Here is a 22,683-nt window from a genome sequence, read left to right as displayed (position 1 = left end):
CTTGCCCCATGACAGGCTCCAGGCCTGGCCTCGACGTGCAGCAGGCTCTAGGCCCGACCTCGCTGGCTCCAGACCCAGCTCGCCGTGCTGCAGGCTTTGGTCATTGTCACCATGGGCAGGACATCTACAGAGATTCCTATTTTTCTTTACACACACACACACACACACACACACACACACACACACATATATATATATATATATATATATATATATATTTTTTTTTTTTTTTTTTTGGTGGTAGTGGGGTTCCTGGAAACCCTTCTACCTCCGGGCTACACTTCCAGACCTACTTTATACTTTTATTTGGAAACAGGGTCTCTTAAGCCAGCGTGGCTGGCTTTGAACCTGCGCAATCCTCCTGTCTCAGCCTCCCAAGCATGGGGATTACAAGTGTGCGCCACCACGCCTAACTACATTTTTTTTTAAGTAAGAGAAAATAGCACATGTTATTTACAGAAGCTGGGAGCCCAATTCTCTAGCAGCATTAACGACTTCACTTTCCTCCTCACTCAACATTCACTGTTGAATACAATACAACTTGCCCTTAGATATACCAGCTGACATTTACAGACTGACAGCAATCTATCAAAAGCAAAAGATACAAACTTCTGAAATCATGAGAAGGAAGAATAACAAGGAAGCAATGAGCTAACACAACACCACAATAACTGAACCTGACAACATAGAATTCCAGAGATCTCCAGAAGGTCAAATCAGGAACCTAACAGTAGAGAAAATACAGGACTTCAAAAAAGAATTTACAGAGAGACTGAAAAAAAAATAAAAAATGCAATCATTGGCCACGCATGGTGGTGCATGCTTGTAATCCCATACTTGGGAGGCTGAAACAGAAGGATCACAGGTTCACAGGCACCCTCAGCAACTTAGTGAGGCTCTCAGCAACTTAGCAAGACCCTATTTCCAAATAAAAAATAAAATGGAGCTGGGGCTGTAGCCCAGAGGTAGATAGCCCTTGGGTTCCATCCTCAGGCCACACACACAAAAAAAGTAAAAAGTAAAAAGTAAAAAGATGCAATCATTGAACTGAGGGCATCAACTCAAACTATAAACAATTGATTATACCACATGGAGAACAGAATCTCACTCCTAGAAGATAATCACTCCAAAAATGAATGCATAGTATATAACTTAGAAAAAACAATTTGACAGCATGAATTGTACACTGAAGAAATATGGGCCCATCTTTAAAAAGCTAACCTAAGAATAAATGTCATAGAAAAGAAAAATAGAAGGTGAAGTCAAAGGGATCAACAATCTTTTCAAAGAAGTAGTATCAGAACATTTTCCGAACATAGAGCAAGAGGTTGATAAACAGGTACAGGAAACTTATGGAACCCCCTTTAGACAAGATCAGAGAAAAGGTTCACTGTGCCACATAATAGTAAAACTGACTAATGGAGAAGCCAAGGAGAGAATCTTTTTTTAAGGCATACATTAAATATACTTTATTTAAATAGTATCAAACAAAGTTGGCTCTAAGCCAATAGGTCCTGGTGTTGAATAAAAAAAAAATATTTACAGGTAAAAAGGGATGAAGTAGAATCTAGCTTTCAGTGATTCTGTGTGTGTGTGTGTGTGTGTGTGTGTGTGTGTGTGTGTGTGTATGTGTGTGTGTGTGTGACTGGAGATTGAACCCAGGGGTATTCTACCTCTGAGCTAAGTCCCCAGCCATATTTTATTTTAATTTTGAAAGAGCATCTTGCTAGATTAATGAAGGTCTCACTATTTGATGAGGCTGTCCTCAAATATACAATCTTCCTGTCTCAGCCTCTCAAGTACTGGTATTACAAGCATGCATCACCACACCCAGCTCCCTTTTAAGATGGGATCTCCATGTTTTCCAGGCTGGTCTTAAACTCCTGGGTTTAACTGATCCTTCATCTCAGCCTCCCAAGTAGCTGAGAGGTATGTACCACCACACACAGCTTCTGTCCAGGTTGGTCAGAATCTGCAGTTGAGCCCAGAGATCTGTTGCTAAGCAACTGTTTTCCAACTTCAGTTGTTCTATTTGGCCTTTGCAGTACTTTAAATGGGCACAGACTTTTTCCAGCTGCCTGGAAACCTTCTGCTTCTCCTCAATTACAGGATCACGCTCCTGCAGGTCCTGCCAGCTCTTGGTTGTGAGTTTTTCTGTGAGCTGTCGAGACAGACTCAGCAAAGCTCTCCATGTCACATAATCCAGCTGCATGGATGTTCAGTCTTGTTCTAAGGTAGAAGTCAGACTCTCTGTCTGCTGAGCCAGCTCTTCCTGTTCTGTATGAAGCCCTACCAGCTGGGCCTGGACCTCCTGAAAGAGGCCTCTGAATTTCCTCATGGAAGTCACATCCTGTTCTAGTTGGCTGATGCACTGGCTGGCATGTGCACAAAAAGCTTCTAGCACTGTCTCTGCTGCATCTTTGCTTCTGAGGGCCAGCTCTTCTCTGTGTCTTGCCTCCTCTCTGTTTTGAGGCTCTTTACCCTCAATTTCTTCAACACATCAAAACAAGAGTAGGAGACCAAGGTTTCTGCACACCAAGACTCTTGACTCACAGTTGTTTTACCTTCTTATATGTGCAACAGGGTCAGGTGAAACAAAAATGTCAACTCTTTGGAGACTAGCCCCCATGATTGTGTGACATTTTTGGCCTTCTGCAAGGCCTAATTTCTTGGCTCTCCTGAGGATGCTGAGGTTTCTTCGTTACCCCACTAGGAAAGACATCAGTCTCTGTGCTACTATCCCAAGCTTCTTGGTGAAGGACAGCCATCTGGCTCCTCCAATCCTGCAGCTGGGGAGAGAGAATCTCCAGAATGACAAGAGAGTTCAGCAGGTTATCATCTAGGTCATGTCAAGACAAGGAAGTCAGATTTGGAGGACAACAGCTCTGCGGAAGGAGCTCTGCCACTGAAGTGCTATCCTTGGTGTCCAGCAAGCCTGCCTGAGATTTGTCCGTACTCTTTTCCTGAGTGCTGGAGGTGTAAACCAAGTCCTCACAGAGCAAGCAGAGAAAGGGGTAGTGCCAATGGCAGCATCCTGAAGCACCGAGGGAAGGAAAAAGCTTTGGTGGAGGTTTCCTAGCATAGCTGAGATATTTACATCTTTTTCTAGCCAGGCCAATGGGGATATCCAAGTCTCTGTTGACTCAGAGTCAAAAATCCCACCAGAATCTTCTACTGCTGGACCTGGAGCTGCCTGGGATTCCATTTTTACTAGATTTGGCATTAGGCATGGGGATGGAACATCTTCCACATTTGAGATAAATACCTGACCTCCCAATTCAACCTCCCCGGGAAGTGTGGGAGAGCTCATTTCTCTCTCCTCTATAACTCTGTGCTCTATAATTTCCTCCTCTGGATCCACATGGTTGATGGGGAAGTCTTCTGCCAAGGCAGGTGAAGAGGAAAGCCACAACATGGAGGCAGGTGAAAAGGCATTACTTTCAGAAGGTACTAAGTTCTCAGACACAGCTTCAGTCCTACTGTCCCTCAGGCTTTCCTTGGAGCAGTGTAGTTGTTGCTCAGAACATGGATTTGGTGGATATTCCAAGAGTTGGGATAGAGAATCCTGAAATGTAAAAAGCTGTCTTCTATGCAAGAAGCCACCTTTCTCTCCAGATCTACTGGCCTCAAAGGCTTACTCAGGAAGCTGCTGTATCTCTGCCATCTGGATAGGCCTCAAGTGTAATGTCTTGTTGCTGCTCCAATAGAGTAGGTACAAGGCTCATGGTTTTAACTACATAGTCGTCCACTGGGTCTACTGTTTTCTCAGAGGTTTTTGGAGTAGAATTTATTTGGGGAAGTCAGGTGTAGGAACTGTTTATATGATTCATACTGACAAGCTTCTAGCAACTTTGAAGGATGACTGACCTGTTCTGAAGAGGAGTTAGTCTTCTTGGCATTGACAAAATACAGTAGAGATGAGTTGTTGCTGCCTTCCTACAGCCCCAGCTTGTACAGTGATGGAATCAGTGAGGAGCACAAAGGAGGCCCTTTTCCTGAGTTGGTAAGGGCATCAGGCTGCAGAACAAGTTCTCAGAGAGGAGTCCTCATAGCTGGTTTTCCAAGTTGGGAGGGGGAAAGAAAATAGGCTGAGGTTCAGCTTTTTCACACATCACATCTTCAAGACCAAAGGCAGCTTGCCCGCATCTCAGGTTAAATAGAGTTCCATGTTCACTGGCCATCTTCATTTGAACCTCTAAGGAGAGAATCGTAAAGGCAAGAAAAACAAAAAACCAAGTGACATTCAGAGGCAAACCAATTAGAATCACTCCAGACTTTTCAAACCAAGTCATTAAATCCAGAAGGGCCTGGAATAGCATATTTCAAAATCTGAAAGAAAACAACTTAAAGCCAAAAATTTTCTACCCAGCAAAACTATCTCTCAAATTAGACTGGGAAATAAAAATCTTACATGACAAACAAAAGCTGAAGGAATTTATGTCTTCTAAACCAGCACTAGAGAAAATACACAAAGAGATTAACTACAAAGAAGAAATAAGTCATATATGCCAGAACCAGAGAAACAAGAATTTCCATCCAGCAAACAACTAGGCAAATAAGAACAAACATTACCTCAAACAGAAGTTAAATCTCAATATGTTAGGAATTAAAAATCATTTCTCAATAATCACACTGAACATAAATGGCCTCAACTCCCCAATAAATGAAATAGAGAATAAAAAACAATACAGAAAATCAACAAAACCAAAAGGTGGTTTTTTGAAAAAAATCAAAAAGATAAACCACTAGCCAACTTAAACAAAAAAAAGAAAGAGAACCAACCCAAATTACAAAGAGATGAAAAAGAAGATATTATCACTGACAGTGTAAAAATTCAGAAGATTATCAGAAACTGTTTTGAAAAACTATACTCCTACAAAATGGAAAATGTGGAAGAAATTGATAATTTTTCAGATAAATACAACCTTCCTAAACTAGGTCAAGAAGGTACAGAAAATTTAAACCAACCAATAGCAATCAAAGAGATTGAAATAGCAATAAAGAGCTACCATCAAAGAAAAGGCCAGGACCCAATGGTTTCCCAAGGGAATTTTATAAAACCTTTAAAGAAGAGCTAATCCCTGCTCATCATGGTGGTGCATGCTTATAATACCAGCATTTGGGAGGTGGAGACTGGAAGATCATGGTTCACAAACAGCCTCAGTTACTTTCCACAGCCCTTCACAACTCAGTGAGACCCTGTTTCAAAACCATAAAAAAGGACTAAAAAATAGGTCTGGGAGTATAGCTTGGAGGTAGAATGCCCCTGGGTTCCTTCCCCAGTACCACAAAAAAAAAAAAAGAAAGAAAGAAAAGAAAAAGAAGAAAAAGAGCTAATTCTGATACTCCTCAATCAAGTTCATGAAATAGAAAAAAATGAGACTTTCACAAATACATTCTATAAAGCCAACATCACATTAATACCAAAACCAAATAAAGACAACTCAAGGAAGGAAAACTACAGACCTATATCATTGATGAACTTGGATGCAAAAACAATGCTGGTTCAACATATGAAAATCAATCCATATAATTCATCACATAAACAGAACAAAAGACAAAAATCACATGATCATTTCAATAAATGCTGAAAAAGCATTTGACAAAATCCAACATCCATTTATACTAAAATTACTGCAGAAAATCAGAATAGAAAGAACATACCTCAACATCATAAAGGCATTCTACCATAGGCCCACAGTCAACATCATATTAAATGGGGAAAAACTTTGAGAATTAACCCTAAAAACAGGAACAAGACAAGTATGTCTATTATCACCACTTCTTTTCAGTACAGTACTTGAGACTCTAGCTAGAGCAATAAGGCAAGAAAAGGAAATCAAAAGAGTACAAGTAGGAAAAGAAAAACTCAAACTTTCACTATTTGCAGAAGATATGATACTATACTTAGAAGACCCAACAAACTCAACCAAAAAGCTTACAGAACTGATCAACAAATTCAGCAACATGTCTGGATACAAAATCAATCTTAAAAACTTGGAAGCTTTTCTGTATACCAACCATAAATCTACTAAAAAAGAAATCCAGAAAACACTTTTACTCAGGATATCCCACAAAAAAATAAATTACTTAAGAATAAACTTAACCAAGGAGGTAAAAGACCTCTAGAAAGAAAATTATAAAACACTGAAAAAAGAAATTGATGAAGATCTTAAAAGATGGAAAGATCTTCCATGTTCATGAATAGGCAGAATAAATATCATCAAAATGACCATACTTCTAAAAGTGATATACAGATTCAACACAATACCCATTAAATTACAAAAGTCATTCCTCAGAGACAGAAATATCAGTCCTTAAATTTATTTGGAACAACAAAAAATCCAAAATAGCCAAAGTAGAAACAAAAACCATGCAGGAAGAATCACAGTACCTGACTTTAAACTATACTACAAAGTTATAGTAATAAAAAACAGCATGATACTGTCACAAAAACAGATACACAGACCAATGGAGCAGAATAAAAGACTCAGAAACAAATCCACACATTTACAGCCAACTCATTTTTGACAAAGGTGCCAAAAACATACACTGGAAAAAGATAGCCTCTTCAACAAGTGATGTTGGTAAAACTGGTTAACCATCTGCAGAACAATAGAAATAAATTCCACTTTCTCACATGCACAAGAGTCAATTCAAGATGGATTAAAGACTTGGAAATTAGAACAGAGACCTTAAGGCTTCTTGAAGAGGGCATAGGTTCAACACTGTAACACATAGACACAGATTAAAAAAACTTTCTAACAAGACCCCAAAGGCACAAGAAACTAAAAGGTGAATCAATACTTGGGATTGCATTGAACTGTAGAGCCTCTGTACAGCAAAGGAAAATATCTAGACCCCCAACTGAGATCCAACAGAACGGGAGAAGATTTTTTTCCTACTACTCCTCCGATAGAGGACTAATATCTAGAATATACAGAGAACTCAAGAAACTAAGCACTAAGAAAACTAATAACCCAACCAAAAAATGGGCAAGTGAACTAAATAGACACTTCACAAAAGAAATTCAAATGGCCAATAAATGCATGAAAAAATGCTCAACATCACTGGCAATCAGAGAGATGCAAACAAAACTACCCTGAGATTTCACCTAACTCCAACTAGAATGGCAATCATTCAAAACACAAACAACAACAACTGGAAAGGAATACATTATTGGTGGGACTGCAAATTAGTGTAACTACTTTGAAAAGTGGTTCCAATTCTCAGAAGAATGGGAACAAACTTATCATATGATCCAGCAACACCACTTCTGGGTATCTACCCAAAAGAATGGAAACTAAACTACCAACTAATGCATATGTATCTATGTTAATAGCTACACAATTCACTGTTGCCACACTATGGAACCAGCCAAGATGTCTATCAACAGGTGAAAGGATTTTTATAAAACTATGGGATAGTACACAGTAGAATTTTACTAAGCCATAAAGAAAAACACAATTATGTTATTTACAGAGAAATGGATGGAACTGGAGGACATTATGATAAGTGAGATTAGTTAGTCACAAAAAATAGAAAATCAGATTCTATTCCTATTATGTAAAAGTTAGGGAGAAAATGGGTCATAGGAGGATCTTTAGAAGAAGCAGATACTATAGTTGAACAAATAAGGTGGCTCAACTGAGAGGATGGGAAGGAGGAAGAGGGAAATTCTCTAATGCATAATACATTTTTCTCATCAGCCCATGGGATCTTCTCCAAAATAGATCACATCCTGGGCCACAAAGCAAGCACCAGTAAATTCAAAAGATGTAATATAATTCCCTGCATCTTTTCAGACCATAATAAAATTAGAGTAGAAATCAACAACAGAAAGATCAAAAGAAACTATTTAAATACATGGAGATTGAATGATATATTATTGAATGACAAATGGGTAAGATCAGAAATAAGGGGAGAAATAAAGGAATTTCTAGAATTAAATAAAAATAGAGACACAAGCCAGGCATGATGGTGCACGCTTGTAATCCCAGAACTTGGGAGGCTGAGACAGGAGGATCATATAGCTTCAAAGCCAGCCTCAGCTATTTAGTGAGGTTCTTAGCAACTTAGTGAGACCCTGTTTCCAAATAAAATATAAAATAGGTCTGGGAGTATAGCCCGGAGGTAAAAAGCCCCTAGGTTCCACCCCAGTACCACAAAAAAATAAAAATAAATAGAGACACAACTTAACAAAATCCACCAAAATCTTACCAAAATCTATGTACAGGTAGTGAGGATTGAACCCAGGGGCATATTAGCTCTGAGCTAAATCCCCGGCCTGATTTTGTTATCTTAAAACAGGATCTCACTAAGCTGCGGAGGGCCTCACTAAGTAGCTGAGGCTGATCACAAACCCAGATCCTCCTGTCTCAGCCTCCCAAGTACTGAAATTACAAGTGTGCGCCACCAGACCTGTCTTATGGGACACTTTGAAGGTGGTGTTAAGAGAAAAGTTTATAGCATTGAGTGCCCACATAAGAACAGAGAGTCACCAAGTAAACAACCTAATCCATTCAACATGACACATCTCAAGGACCTAGAAAGACTGCAACAGTCTAATCCCAAAGCTAGCAGAAAGCAGGAAATTATTAAAATTAGAGCAGAAATAAATGAAATAGAGGACAAAAAAAATTCAAAGTATCAACAAAACAAAAGGCTGGTTCTTTGAAAAGATTAATAAGATTGACAAATCCCTGGCAAACTTAACCAAAAGAAAGAGAGAATCAACTCAAATTATTCAAATTACAAATGAAAAAAGGAGACATCACAGACAGTGGAGAAATCAAAGGATTATTAGAAACTATTTTGAAAATTTATACTTCAATAGACTGGAAAACATGGAAGAAATCAATATATTTCTAAGCACATATAACCTACCTAAACTGAACCAAGAGGATATAGCAAGCCTAAACCAACCAATAGCAACCAGAGAAATAGAAACTGCAATAAAAATTCTGCCATCAAAGAAAAGCCCAGGCCCTGATGGGTTTATACCTGAATTGAAAGAGATGGAATTCTCCCAAATTCCTTCTATGAGGCCTGTATTACATTAATCCTCAACCAAATAAAGATACCTCAAGACAGGAAAATTACAGACCAATCCTTGATGAACACAGATGCAAAAGTTCTAAACAAAATACTAGCTATATGCCTTCAAAACCATATCAAGAGAATTGTACACCATGTCCAAGTTGGTTTCATCCCAGAAAAGCAAGGCTGGTTCAACATATGTAAATCAATACATGTTATTCACCACATAAATAGAACTGAGTACAAAAACCACATGATCATATCAATAGATGCTGAAAAAGCATTTGACAAAATCCAACACCCATTCATGTTAAAAATACTGGAATAGAAAGAACATATTTCAACATCATTAAGGCAATATACAATAAACCCAAAGCCAACATCATATTGAATGGGGAAAAACTGCAAGAATTTCCCCTAAAATCAGGAACAAGATAAGGATGCCCACTATCACCACTCCTTTTCAATATAGTCCTTGAGAATGTTGTGACAACAATAAAACAAGAGAAGGAAATAAAAGAAAATAAATAGGAAGAGAGGAATTAAAGCTATCCTTACAAAGAAGTCAACCAAATGAATACTGGAGCTGATTAACTAATTCAGCAAAGTTGCAGAATACAAAAATCAATCTAAAGAAATCAGTGGCTTTTCTTTATGCCAACAATGAATCCACAATGAAAGAAATAAAGAAAACAGTTATATTCACAATAACCTCAAAACCAATGAAGTACCTAGGAATAAACCTAGCCAAAGATGTAAAAGATCTCTACAACAAAATCTATAAAACATTAAAGAAAGAAATTGAAGAAGACCTTGGAAGATGGAAAGATCTTCCTTGATTATGGATAGGCAGAATAAATATCATTAAAAAGGCCATTCTGCCAAAAGTGATCTACAGATTCAATGCAATTTCTATTAAAATACCAACAACAAGCCGGGCATGGTGGCGCGCGCTTGTAATTTCAGCATTTGGGAGGCTGAGACTGGAGGATCACGGGTCACAGACAGCCTCAGCTACTTAGTGAGGCCCTCTGCAACTCAGTGAGACCTGGCTTCAAAATAAAGAATAAAAAATAGAGCAGGAGGTGTAGCTCGGAGGGCGAATGCCCCTGGGTTCCATCCCCAGACCCGTAGAAATAAATAAATAAATAAATAAATAAATAAATAAATAATAAAGTAAAATAAAATACCAACAACATTCTTCATAGACCTAGAAAAATCAGTCATGAATTTTATATGGAGAAATAAAAGACCTAGAATAGCCAAAGCAATAATCAGCAATAGGAACTAGGCAGGAGGCATCACAATCCTGGACTTCAAATTATCCTATAGTGCAATAGCAATAAAAACGGCATGGTAGTGGCATAACAACAGGCATACTGACCAGTGGAACAAAATAGAAGATACAGAAACAAACCCACACATATATAGTCAACTGATCTTTGACAAAGGGACCAAACTCACATGCTGGAGAAAAGACAGCCTTTTCAACAAATGGTACTGGGAGAACTAGCTATCCATTTGTAGAAAGATGGAACTAAATCCTTACCTCTCCCATGCACAGGAATCAACTCAAAATGGATCAAAGACTTCAAAATTACACCAGAGACTCTGAAGTTAATAGAGGAGGGCATAGGCTCAACACTCCAACATATAGGCACAGGCAGTAACTTTCTCAACAAAATCTCCAAAGCGCAGGAAATTAAAGCAAGAATTAACAAGTTGGATGGCATCAAACTAAAAAGTTTCTTCTCATCAAAGGAAACCATCAAGAACCTAAAGAGAAAGCCTACAGGATGGGAGAAGTCCTTTACCAGCCACCACTCAGATAGAGGGCTAATATGCAGACTATACAAAGAGCTCAAAAGACTCTACACTAGCAAAACAAATAACCCAATCAAGAAATGGGCAACTGAATCAAATAGATGCTTCACAAAAGAAGAGATTCAAATGGCCAATAGATACATGAAAAGATGTTCTGCATCATTAGCCATCAGGGAGATGCAAATCAAAACTACACTGAGATTCCAATCTAACCCCAATCAGAGTGGCAAACATAAAGAAATCAAACAACAACAAATGCTTGTGAGGATGTGGGGGAAAAGGAACTCTTTTACACTGTTGGTGGGAGTACAAACTAGTTCAGCCACTATGGAGATCAATGTGGAGATTCCTTAAAAAACTGGGAGTAGATCCACCATATGATCTGGCTATAGCACTTCTGAGTATTTGTCCAAAGGGGTTGAAATCAGAGAACTACAGTAACATATGCATACTCATGTTCATAATAGCACAATTCATAATAGCCAAAATATGGAACCAACCTAGTCTCCATCAACAGAAGAATGGATTGCAAAATTATAGGAAATGCTCACAATGGAATTCCATTCATCTATAAGGAAGAAGAAAATCGTGTCATTCACAAGAAGATGGAAAGATCTGGAGAACATTATGCTAAGTGAGATCACAGAAAGACAAGGGACATATGTTTTCTCTAATATGCCCAAACTAGGGAGTATTAGGAATACCAGGGGGACTCTAAATAATGGAGGGGAAACCTCAGCAAAGCTAGAATGGAAGGATAGGAGAGGAAGAAGGCTGAGGTTGATTAGTGGAGGAACTACCTCTGAATATGTGTAAAAGTATGAATGTAGCATGGTTAACCTGAACACTCATTGTTGAGAGGGGGTAATGGGGAAGCAAAGGGAGAGGGTACCAAGCAGTCTGAATGTATGCCACTTTTAATATGTTCCACTTTTAATATGTTAAAAATAAATAAATAAATAAATAAACAAAAAATAAAGAATAAAAAATAGGTCTGGAAGTGTAGCTCAGAGTTAGAGTGCCCCTGGGTTTAATCCCAATAACTGTTAAAACAAATAGTCACAACAAATGTAAGCTCTAGAAATTATTCTCAAAGTTTAGAGAAGTCATATTTAACTTTGTTTAGACCAGAAATTCTCAAATTTACTAGCAAATTTTTAAAGATATATGAAAAAATATTTCACCAAAGATATCTGCACCCTGACAGGAATGTGTGCAGATGTTATCTTACTTGGCAAGAGAAACTTTTTAGATGTGCTTGAGGTAAGGAGTGTGTGTGTGTGTGTATGTGTGTGAGAAATACTGTGGATTAAACCCAGGGCATTCTTCCCTCAGCCTATACCCTAGCCCTATTTATGTTTATTTTGAAACAGTGTCTCACTAGGTTGATGAGGGTCTTACTACTTGCTGAGGCTGTCCTTGAACTTGCAATCCTCCTGTCTCAACCTACCTGGGATTATAGGTGTGTGCCACCACGCATGACAAGGAAAGTGATGGAACCCAGGGGCTTTTCTACCTCCAGGATATACTCCCAGACCTAGTTTTTTATACTTAATTTGGAAACAGAGTCTAATTTGCTGCGAGCCTCACTCATTAGCTGAGGCTGGCTTCGAAACTGTGTGATCCTCCTGTTTCAGCCTCCCAAGTGCAGGGATTACAAGAGTGTGCCACCATGCCCAGCAAGGGAAGGATTTTGAAGTGAAAAAATTATCACGTACAGTGTAATTACAAGGGGTCCTTTGTAAGAGGGAGGCAGGAGGGGCAATGAGAGAAGATGTAATGAGGGAAGCAGAAGCCAAAGAGAGAAAGGTGTGTGTGTGTGTGTGTGTGTGTGTGTGTGTGTGTGAGAGAGAGAGAGAGAGAGAGAGAGAGAGAGAGAGAGAGAGAGAAGAGAACGAACACGAGAGAAAGAGATGTTGAGATCTGAACACTCTGTACTGCTGGCTTTGACAACAGAGGAAGGGGGCATGAGCCAAACGTGGATGCCCTCTAGAAGCTGGAAGAGATAAGAACACAGATTCTTCTCAAGGGCCTCCAGAAGGAACACAGCCCTGCTGATACACTAATTGGAGTACTTCTGACTTTTAGAAGTATATGATACCATGAGTTTTTTTTGTTTTGTTTTGTTTTTGTGGTGGTACTGGGGTTCCTGGAAGCCCTTCTATCTTCGGGCTATACTCCCAGACCTATTTTATTTTTAGAAAAAGGGTCTCTTAAGCCAGCACGGTTGGCTTCGAACCTGCGTGATGCTCCTGTCTCTGCCTCCCAAGCGCAGGGATTACAAGCATGCGCCACCACGCCCAGCTAACATGAGTTATTTTAAGCTACTAAATTTATGGTAATTTACCCAGACAGCAAGAATAGGAAGTGAATAAAAAATGCCTGAAAACATCTCTAGAGATATCAATGACTCATTGGAAGGCTGGTCTCATGGAAAGAACTAAAAGCAGAATCAATAATACAAGGTCCATCTCAGTTCAGCAACTAAGCAGCTTTGTAACTATGAACAAGTCATGACCTCTAAGACACCTCGGTTTCTTCTATAAAATGATATCACAAGCCAGGTGTGGTGGCACACACCTGTAATCCCAGTACTTAGATGAGACAGAAGGACTGCAGGTTCAAAGTTATCTTCAGCAACTTAGTGAGGCTTTCAGCAACTTAAGACTTTTTTATAAAATAAAAATTTTTAAAAAGGGGTTGAGGTTATATCCCAGAGGTAGAAGGCTCCTGGGTTCCATCCTCAGTGCCTCCCACACATACTTTTGAAAGATTTGAAGTCTATTTGTTATTATTGATATTAAATATGTTACCAAACCAGGCTCATTTTGCCTACTGGGCAGTATGCCAATCACTGAAAAGACCAGTTTTGCAAGAGAAAGAGCATTCATGGGGTGGCCATGTGAGGAGAGAGAAAAGCATGTGCCTTAGCAAGTCTCAAAAACAGGTTTCAAAGAAAATTTACAGGCTGAGGCTGGGGAAAGGTGCTTGAATCAAACTTCATCAGTTGTTACCAGCATGACATCAGAGGTGCTATCTATCATTAATCAAATCAAAAGTAATTGAGAGCAGGTGAAGCAGTTATATCTCCAAAAACAAGCAAGTAGAAACAGATAAAGGGTTACTCAAGAACTAAGAGCAGGTGGCTTATTCAAATTTTTTTAAGATTCAATAATAAAATTTTTTTCAAGAATAAATAAAAATACCAAACTATAGATCATGAGAAGTGCCTCTCTCATTTTAAAAAGGACGGCAAAGTCTGTTACTCAAGTCAGGCAAGGTGCTTTTCCTTCTTCACATGCCACCAAGAAATCAAATTAGTGTTAGATCTCTGAATACTGTGCCATTCTTCCCTGGCTCATCTAGTCCTAAGATGTTGAAAACCTCTGTGAAGATGCCAAGCCAGCTGCTGGTATTTGTAGCCATGGAAACAGACTTAGTCCTGTTGAAGAGACCATCACAAAGCATGCTGGCCACTCAGGGTGGGCAGGATAGGAAAGAATGATAGCTTCAAACCATGAGCCATATGCTTTAATGGGGAATTGCAAAGTATGTAAATTTTAACTCAATGAAGGTGTGTTTGAGTGTGTGTGTTTGCGCGCACATGCGCAACATGGGCTTAAAGGATGTGAAAATAATTAACTGTACAAGGCAAATTGTGGCAATAAACTTTTTATTTCAATCATTAGATTTCCCTCCAAATGATGGGACATGTCTTTTAGTAAGAAATCACAGCACATACTTTCTATAAAAATGAGACATCTGTAGCCAGGAATGGACTTGTTATATCTAAAGTAGAGCAATTTTGGTCCCATAGAGACATCTTAGTGCTATATTTGCTAAAAAAAAAAAAAAAAAAAAAAAAAAAAAAAAAAAGCAGCTCTGTCCTAGGATGACATGTCTACAAAATAGTGACCCAGGTCTTCCCTATAGATAAATCAATTTTCAAGACACTTCACTTCAAGGTCTTTTTGTTGTTGTCGTTGTTGTTTTTGGTGGTAGTGGGGATGGAATCCTTCTATCTCCGGGCTACACTCCCAGATCTATTTTTTATATTTTATTTGGAAACAGGGTCTCGTAAGCCAGTGAGGCTGGCTTCAAACCTGCACCATCCTCCTGTCTCCGTCTCCCAAGTGCGGGGATTACAAACATGTGCCACCATGCCCGGCTGCAAGGTCTTTTTTGAATGACTAGGGCTTCTCATTACATTACAACAAAAATAATGAACGCAACTATAGTAAAAAAAAAAAAAAAAAAAAAAACTCTTCAGAAGGAAAAAGAGGGGTAAAACTACCTCAAAATATCAGCCACAATCATGTTTGGATAAAGCTGTGAATTTATTTTTTTACAAGAAAAGAAAGTTTAAAATTCTACATAAGCTGGCACATGGTAAGAAAAATACTCCTGTCTTACCCTCCTTTTGCTTCCCCAAGAGCCATCACATCTATTCATCAAGTCAAAGCAGGCAGTTATTACCAAAGACAAAGAATGCTGATAGGAAAAGTAGGAGAGGGTGAAGGAAAAATCCTATCTGCCTGGCAGCTGAGAGTCCTGGACTCCAGACCCTGGCTCTGTGGTTCTGAGAATACACAGGCTGGCTATCAAGCCTAGAAACATAAGAAAATAGATAAGGAATTGTTTATTTAATAGCATAATAAAAGAATCGTGTTCCAGGTTTGATGACTACCTTGAAACTACTGGCACAATCTTTGTCCATCATCTTCTTTGCAGTGGGACTTAAGAACTAAATGATCAACAGGAAAAGCCAGTGATGGGTCTCTTGTAGAAGTAGCCACTGAGACTCAACCATACTTTAGAGAAGGATCACCTTTGAGGTGGATTATTGCTCCACTTGCATCTGCAGCCTGGGCCGACACTGGGACATTGAACACTAAATCATGGGCATGTCCCTCAGGAAGACCCCAGAGCAGAAGATACTCCACAAAAACAAGTTAACTGTAGTCCAAATAGGAGTACAACCAGGAGGCTGAAGAAAGGGAAAACACAGCAAAACACAGGCGTCAGCCAGAAAGAAACACTGATTGCACATCGCTGCCTTCCCATAACATTGTGGGTGGACTGAACATAGAGCCAAGAGCTGCACAACTGAGGGCTGTGCAATGCCCACACAGAGACTCGGTGGAGCATATCCTACAAGCTCTACAGCCTGCTAACAAAGTGAGCCTCTCTGTTTCACATGGAGCTTCACCTGCAGTGTTCAAAGCCTGAATTAACACCCAAGAGATGAAGTAAACAGTACTTAGGTCTCTGAGAAGCAGGTGTGTTCTGGTGTGTTGAACACAGAATCACTGAATACACAGCAATGATGAGCTCCAAAGAGGTTCTAGCAGAGGTGAGGAGCAGGTGGCTGGCAAAGGTCTCAGCTCCAATATCATTTCTTCCAAGGAGACTTTGCTGACTCTCTTCTCCAGCTTCCGATTCCTGGAGTTAGATTATAGCTCCTCAAAGAAAAGGATTCTTCTACCATCCTGAGTTCTCAGGGTCTAGCATCCTACCTGACACAAGAAGAGCTCACTAAATATTCACTGAAAGAAAAGTACATGAGCTTTATTTGCCCAGTGCCAAAAGGCTCAAGTGATGCCTGTTGACTGAACTACACTAATTTGAGAACTACATTTCTTTTTTTTTTTTTTTTGCGGGTCTGGGGATGGGACCCAGGGGCATTTGACCTCCAAGCTATACCCCCTGCCCTATTTTTTATTCTTATTTTGAAACCGGGTCTCACTGAGTTGCAGAGGGCCTCACTAAGTAGCTGAGGCTGTCCTCGGGTATCAGCCTCCCGAATGCTAGGATTACAATCGTGAGCTACCACGCCCGGCTGAGAACTACATTATTTAAAGAACACTATCTCATAACTTCTTTGGTGAGGCAGGATAGCATACAGATCATCAACAGCTCTGAAACTCTAGCTCTGGACCTATGAGGGTTCCTTCCACAGCCCTGTCATCTACTGGCTGGGTACAACTCCACAGGCAAGTTGTTATATTTCTCACTGGGAGAATCTGTAAATAGAGGATGGTTAGTGATCATCCCTTTCCTGGAGTTGTTATGACGATCCTGGTACCTTAAACAGAGGATGACACTTAGGACATACTCAACCAAGGTCACCATAATCATTGGCTCTTCTCTTGAAAGCTACAGGACAAACTTTAGCCCAGTGCTGGTATGAGGTCATACTTAGCTCTGCTGCTACCAAAAGCTATTGATAAGGTTGGCCACCAACTTGTTTTGTCCAAGTTCTTTTGAAGGTTAGGCTGCCTGCAATTCCTTACTTTTTAAAAGATGCCTACCAAAAAAGGAGGAGGAGGAATACCCATGAGTCCCCAGTGAAACCGTATTTCATCAGAGACACCACTCTACCCTTATGAAGGAGGAAAGTGCAGGTTAAACCTGTGCTTCTAAAACCTTAAAGAATCACTAGAGATTGCAAAACCTGAACTATTTACTACCTGGCTATTTATAGAAAAAGTTTGCAGACCCTTATTCTACATAAATGCTCTTTAAACTGCAATAAAAAAAATCCAGAGACCTTAAAATGTATATTCTGATTCAGCAGAGCTGGGACCAAGATCCTTATTTCTAATGACCGCCTAGGAAATACAGAATCTGGGGTTGCAGGGCAGTCCCACTGACTTGGCAGCTCCATGTCACCAGGATCACAAGTAATCCTCATGCCTATTAATGACTCAACCAGAAACACTGGTGTGCACTACGAGAAAGCATGGCTTTTCACTTCAGACGAAACTAGGTTGAAACACCGCTCTCATTTATTAGGCAGGCATAACAATGCAGTCTTCAGTTCAAGCTCTCAGGACTCGGACTCATCTTCCTCACTGTTAAAAGTGGAAACAAAAATGCTTTGTCCACTCACATCAGAACTCTGTTGTGAAAATCAAAGGACACATGGGTAGCCAGTAGGATTGATGGCTCAATTAACTAAAAGGCACCTACAGCTTACATTTCTTGTACTACTGCTTCTCAATTTCTGGGGCAGAGGGTGGTGTCCCTGTCAGGAAAAGCAACAAGGGGGAACCAGCTGAGGCATCTGGGGGATGGGAGCTACACGGTTTCTAGAGTCTTAGCTCAAGTGTGTAAGTAGACGAGACTCAGCTGGAAATCCTTTTCCAAGCCAGAGAAACCAGGTAGCAGAGGTCACAAACTCCCACATTCTTGTTATCCTCTGTCCCCAAAACCTCTTTCCACCTGGCACTGTCCTTTGTCTTGGCTCTTCTAGGCCACAACCTTTTTCTCCATAAACCTCCCCTGCCTCTTTTATTCCCTAATTAATCTCAAAATAACACCCCCTCAGCTGGAAGCTACCCAATATTCTAAGAGCAAGGAAATCTCCACCCCAAATAACCTTTGTCTTGAGAAAAAAGTGTAATTTAGGTATTACAAGATTCACAAATTCTGAGTGTACAATTTAAGGATTTAGTAAATTAACAGTCATGCAGACATCCCTACAACCCAATTTTAGGACATTTCATCAGGCCAAAGAAGTCCTTTGTGCCTAGTTGCAGCCACTCCCTTTGGCTCATCTGCAGTCCTGGGAAACCTCTTATTTTACATCCCCACACCACTGACACTTTCCTATATATTGGTCAGAACCTACTGTTGAGTTCTGGGACTTTAAAGAATTTTAAAACATCATCCTTTTCTTTCCTGAGGAAAACGTGAAAGAATTAATACCAGAATCCAGAGGTGACTCTCAGTCCAGCACGCTGTCTCGGCACCACACAAAAGCCTTTCTGACACACTCAGGGTAGAATGCATTCACTTCAACTCCACAAATCACTTCCTCTGAATGATTTGAGCTCCTCTAATGCCCTCAAGTGTCCGCTGCCTTGTAACAGTTTTTCTTTCAGTTGTAGACTGAAAGAAATCATGTTATCTGTTTAGTTTTCAGCACTGGTTCTAGAATGTGTGTGTGTGTGTGTGTGTGTGTGTGTGTGTGTGTGTGTTACTGGGGGTGGAAACCAGAGGCTTTTCTACCTCTGGGCTATACTCCCAAACCTATTATATATATATATATATATATATATATATATATATATATTTTTTTTTTAAATTTGGAAACAGGGTCTCACTAAGTTGGTGAGAGCCTCACTAAGTAGCTGAGGCTGGCTTCAAACCCATGCGATCCTCCTGTTTCAGCTTCCCAGAATCATTTTATCTGATTAGTTTTCTTTTACCAATTGTATTCTTTTAAAATCTTAGATGCATTCAATATAGAAATTGTTGACTTTTGTCTCAGTAAATTCTTTAGGAATTCTCTGAAAAAAGCTTAATTTATCATGTGATGTGGTTGTCTGTATCAACATCACTTGCTAAGTCTTATTAGTATGAAAACCAAATTTAATTCAGAGCTCCAAAATTACATCTAAAACCTCACAATATATCAAACTCAAGGTGTCTACAAATAGGCTTAATAGGACTTCTTTTTGGCTTTTTATTATCCAGCTGCACTTGATAGCAGCCAGCTGTTACAGGACTGAGGAGTGGTAAGGGTTGCTTAAGAGAGAAAGCTCCCCTCTGCAAAGCAGGAAGGAGCAGCAGCATTGATTCTTCCTTTAAACCAGTGGCTCTCAGTGAGGTTTACCAACCACCTGCAACACCCCCCTGAACCTTGTTAGAAATATAAATTTGGGGGCCCTCATCCAGACCTACTGTAGCAAGCCATCCAGGTGATTCTGATGCATGTTTAAATATAAAGGACTTGGTTTGGACGTACATTTACTCAATTATAGACCTCAGTCAAGATTTTACAAATAGCTGGTTGAAAATAATTACCTTGACTGGCTCTAGTGATTTCCTCCCAGCCCTCAGGAACATATCCCACTTACATGTATGTCCTCATCTATCATTTATGGGTACATCTTTATTTCTCTACAGGGCTGGTATTTGGTATTAGACTTGCTAATGAGCAGCAACCATGTGTTCCTGCTGCCTGTCATCTAGTGCAGTCGCAGGTCCATAGCATGCAGCAGAGAAGAGCTTAGCAATCAACCTTCCAGCCTACTCTCAGAAAACAAGCAAGGAGGAGGGACCAGAGGTGTCATCTGACACTGACGACACAGTTTATTTCCTTCGCAGAAGAGCCCAGGCAGAAAGACATAACTAAATGAGAAGCTAACTTGTGAGGAACAGGATGGAAAAGATGCTAGCAGCTGCCTTTGCTGACTCCAACTCTAGCACCATGAATGTATCCTTTGCTCACCTCCACTTTGCTGGAGGGTACCTGCCTTCTGACTCCAAGGACTGGAGGACCATCATCCCAGCTCTCTTGGTGGCCGTCTGCCTGGTGGGCTTTGTGGGGAACCTGTGTGTGATTGGCATCCTCCTTCACAGTGCTTGCAAAGGAAAGCCATCCATGATCCACTCCCTGATTCTGAACCTCAGCCTGGCTGATCTCTCCCTGCTGCTGTTCTCTGCACCTGTCCGAGCTACAGCATATTCCAGAGGTGTTTGGGATCTAGGCTGGTTCGTCTGCAAATCCTCTGACTGGTTCATCCACATGTGCATGGCAGCCAAGAGCCTGACAATTGTTGCAGTGGCCAAGGTATGCTTCATGTATGCGAGTGACCCAGCCAGACAAGTGAGTATCCACAATTGCACCATCTGGTCAGTGCTGGTGGGCATCTGGGCTGTGGCCAGCCTGCTACCACTTCCAGAATGGTTCTTTAGCACAACCAGGCATCACGCAGGTGTGGAAATGTGCGTGGTGGATGTGCCTGCTGTGGCTGAAGAGTTCATGTCAATGTTTGGTAAGCTCTACCCTCTACTGGTATTCTGCCTTCCATTACTTCTGGCCAGCTTTTATTTCTGGAGAGCTTATGGCCAATGTAAAAGACGAGGAACTAAGACTCAAAATCTCAGAAACCAGATGCGTTCAAAGCAACTCACAATGATGCTGTTGAGCATTGCCATCACCTCGGCTCTCCTGTGGCTCCCTGAGTGGGTAGCCTGGCTATGGGTATGGCACCCGAAGGCTGCAGGTTCAACCCCTCCACAGGGCTTCATAGCCCTGTCTCAAGTCCTGATGTTTTCCATCTCTTCAGCAAATCCTCTCATTTTTCTAGTGATGTCCGAAGAGTTCAGGGAAGGCTTGAAAGGCTTATGGAAATGGATGGCAACTAAAAAATCTCCAACTGCCTCAGAGTGTCGGGAAACACCAGTTGGTCACTTGGAGGTTCTTCCAGACAAGGTTCCCTGCTCAGAGTCTCTAATATCCATTCCAGAGGAGAAACCTGGCTCTCCCAACTCCGGCAAAGAGAAAACCGAGAAGGCAGGGATTCTGATCCTCCCTGACGTAGAGCAGTTTTGGCATGAGAGAGACACTGTCCCTTCTGTACAAGACAATGACCCTATTCCCTGGGAACATGAAGATTGAGAGACAGAGGGTTGTGATAAGTAGATTTCAGTTTTAAAGAAAAACAGATTGTGACTATATTTACTTGTATTGCCATTTATCAACATTACTGGCTTTACCATATAAGATATAAAATTATTAGGAATTAGAAAAATTCTTCATATTGTATATTTTAAAAATGTACATAGACTACCATGTAGCAGTTATGCTTCAGAATTTGTACCTGGCTATTCAAAATACTTAAGTGTTATATAAAGATGCTACTGCGAAAGTGATTGCAGAGTCCAGCAGTTTGTTATTTGTTCAGAGTGTGTTTACTTACTCAGCAATCCTTAGGATCAACCCTGTATTGTGCTGGCTGGAATAAAGCTTATCTTTGTCAAAGGCTGAGTCCATCTATACTTTCCATTTCTTCCTCCCTCCTAATGTTATCAAGTTTCATTTCACATAACGTTACAAAGCTCAAAATCTACCTTCATATAAGAACTTTTAACACACTGAATAAAATTTACTTAATGAGTTGTCTTTGTTTAATAAATGCTAATTTACTTGACAAAAGTCCATAAAATTTTCCTGAGAAAAAATAATATACTATCTTATTCTGGGCTAATTTCAATTTTTGGTCAAATTTAAGTAAATTGAAATTTTGCTTCATACTATAAAGGCTGCTTAGGTGTTCTTTTTAAAGCCACCAAAATGAGTCTGTAGTTTCAAAGTCTGTGAATTCTAGCAGCCTAACATGACTCTTTGTATTGTGATATGCAACAACACTACAAGAAACAATTCTACAGGAAGAAATATTTTTCTTCCCAGTATCTTCTTTCCTCCCAAGACAAACTATTTAAGTAAGCTACAGTTAATGATACAGATATTCACTATGGATTAAAGGCAAGCGTCAAATATAAAGGAGGGATGGAGGATGTGGTCATTCTTGTTAAAAGATACAAAATTTACCCCTTACAATGAACTTGAATCCTGCTCAGATTTTAAAAATATCATGACTTCTAAGTTATAAAATAATCGAGAGCATAAAGTGTGAAGCACAGAAGAGGAAAAACCCAAGAAACATTATACCAGAAATTGAATAAGGATAGGGGAAAAAAAGACCCAAAAGGGTAATGCAGAGTGAAAAGCAATAAAAATCAAGTGTGTGTTCCTACACTTAAGGTAAAATTAAGTAACAGGTAATACCGCTCAATTTATAGAAAGATAAAGCATAATTATGATATGCTCCTTTTAAATATATAAAAGACATTTACTCATATTTTTCTTTCTTTCTAATGGAACTCTAAGGTACTCCCACTGAAGGGAGTCCCATTAGGGATGGAATGCCTCTAAAGCAAGTAACAGAAAATTCGAAATACAGAGAATATCCTGTGCTGAAAACTATTGTTTTGGTTTTAATGTTCATTCTGGGGTTTTGGATTGCT

The 22,683-nt window shown here is 39.9% G+C and overlaps 1 protein-coding gene and 1 pseudogene across 2 annotated transcripts; one reads left to right on the top strand and one right to left on the bottom strand.

The window, feature by feature from the left end:
• Positions 1 to 547: 547 nt before the first annotated feature.
• LOC308274290 (sperm-associated antigen 5-like) lies at positions 548 to 17,059 on the bottom strand (annotated as a pseudogene). The gene is made up of 3 exons: positions 16,993 to 17,059; positions 1,948 to 4,088; positions 548 to 585 (listed from the first exon to the last, which is right to left on the bottom strand). The product of its transcript is annotated as a sperm-associated antigen 5-like (transcript).
• Positions 17,060 to 20,032: 2,973 nt separating this feature from the next.
• GPR151 (G protein-coupled receptor 151) lies at positions 20,033 to 21,274 on the top strand (the record flags this gene model as incomplete). The annotated part of the gene is made up of 1 exon (XM_080701545.1): positions 20,033 to 21,274. One exon carries the CDS (start codon positions 20,033 to 20,035, stop codon positions 21,272 to 21,274), a length of 1,242 nt encoding a protein of 413 aa, XP_080557671.1.
• Positions 21,275 to 22,683: the final 1,409 nt, after the last annotated feature.

This window comes from Muscardinus avellanarius (genome assembly GCF_963383645.1).
Source record: "Muscardinus avellanarius genome assembly, chromosome: 1".
Taxonomy (NCBI): Eukaryota; Metazoa; Chordata; class Mammalia; order Rodentia; family Gliridae; genus Muscardinus; species Muscardinus avellanarius.
The sequence above is the reverse complement of the archived record's forward strand: the minus strand, read 5'-3'. Positions and strand labels throughout refer to the sequence as shown.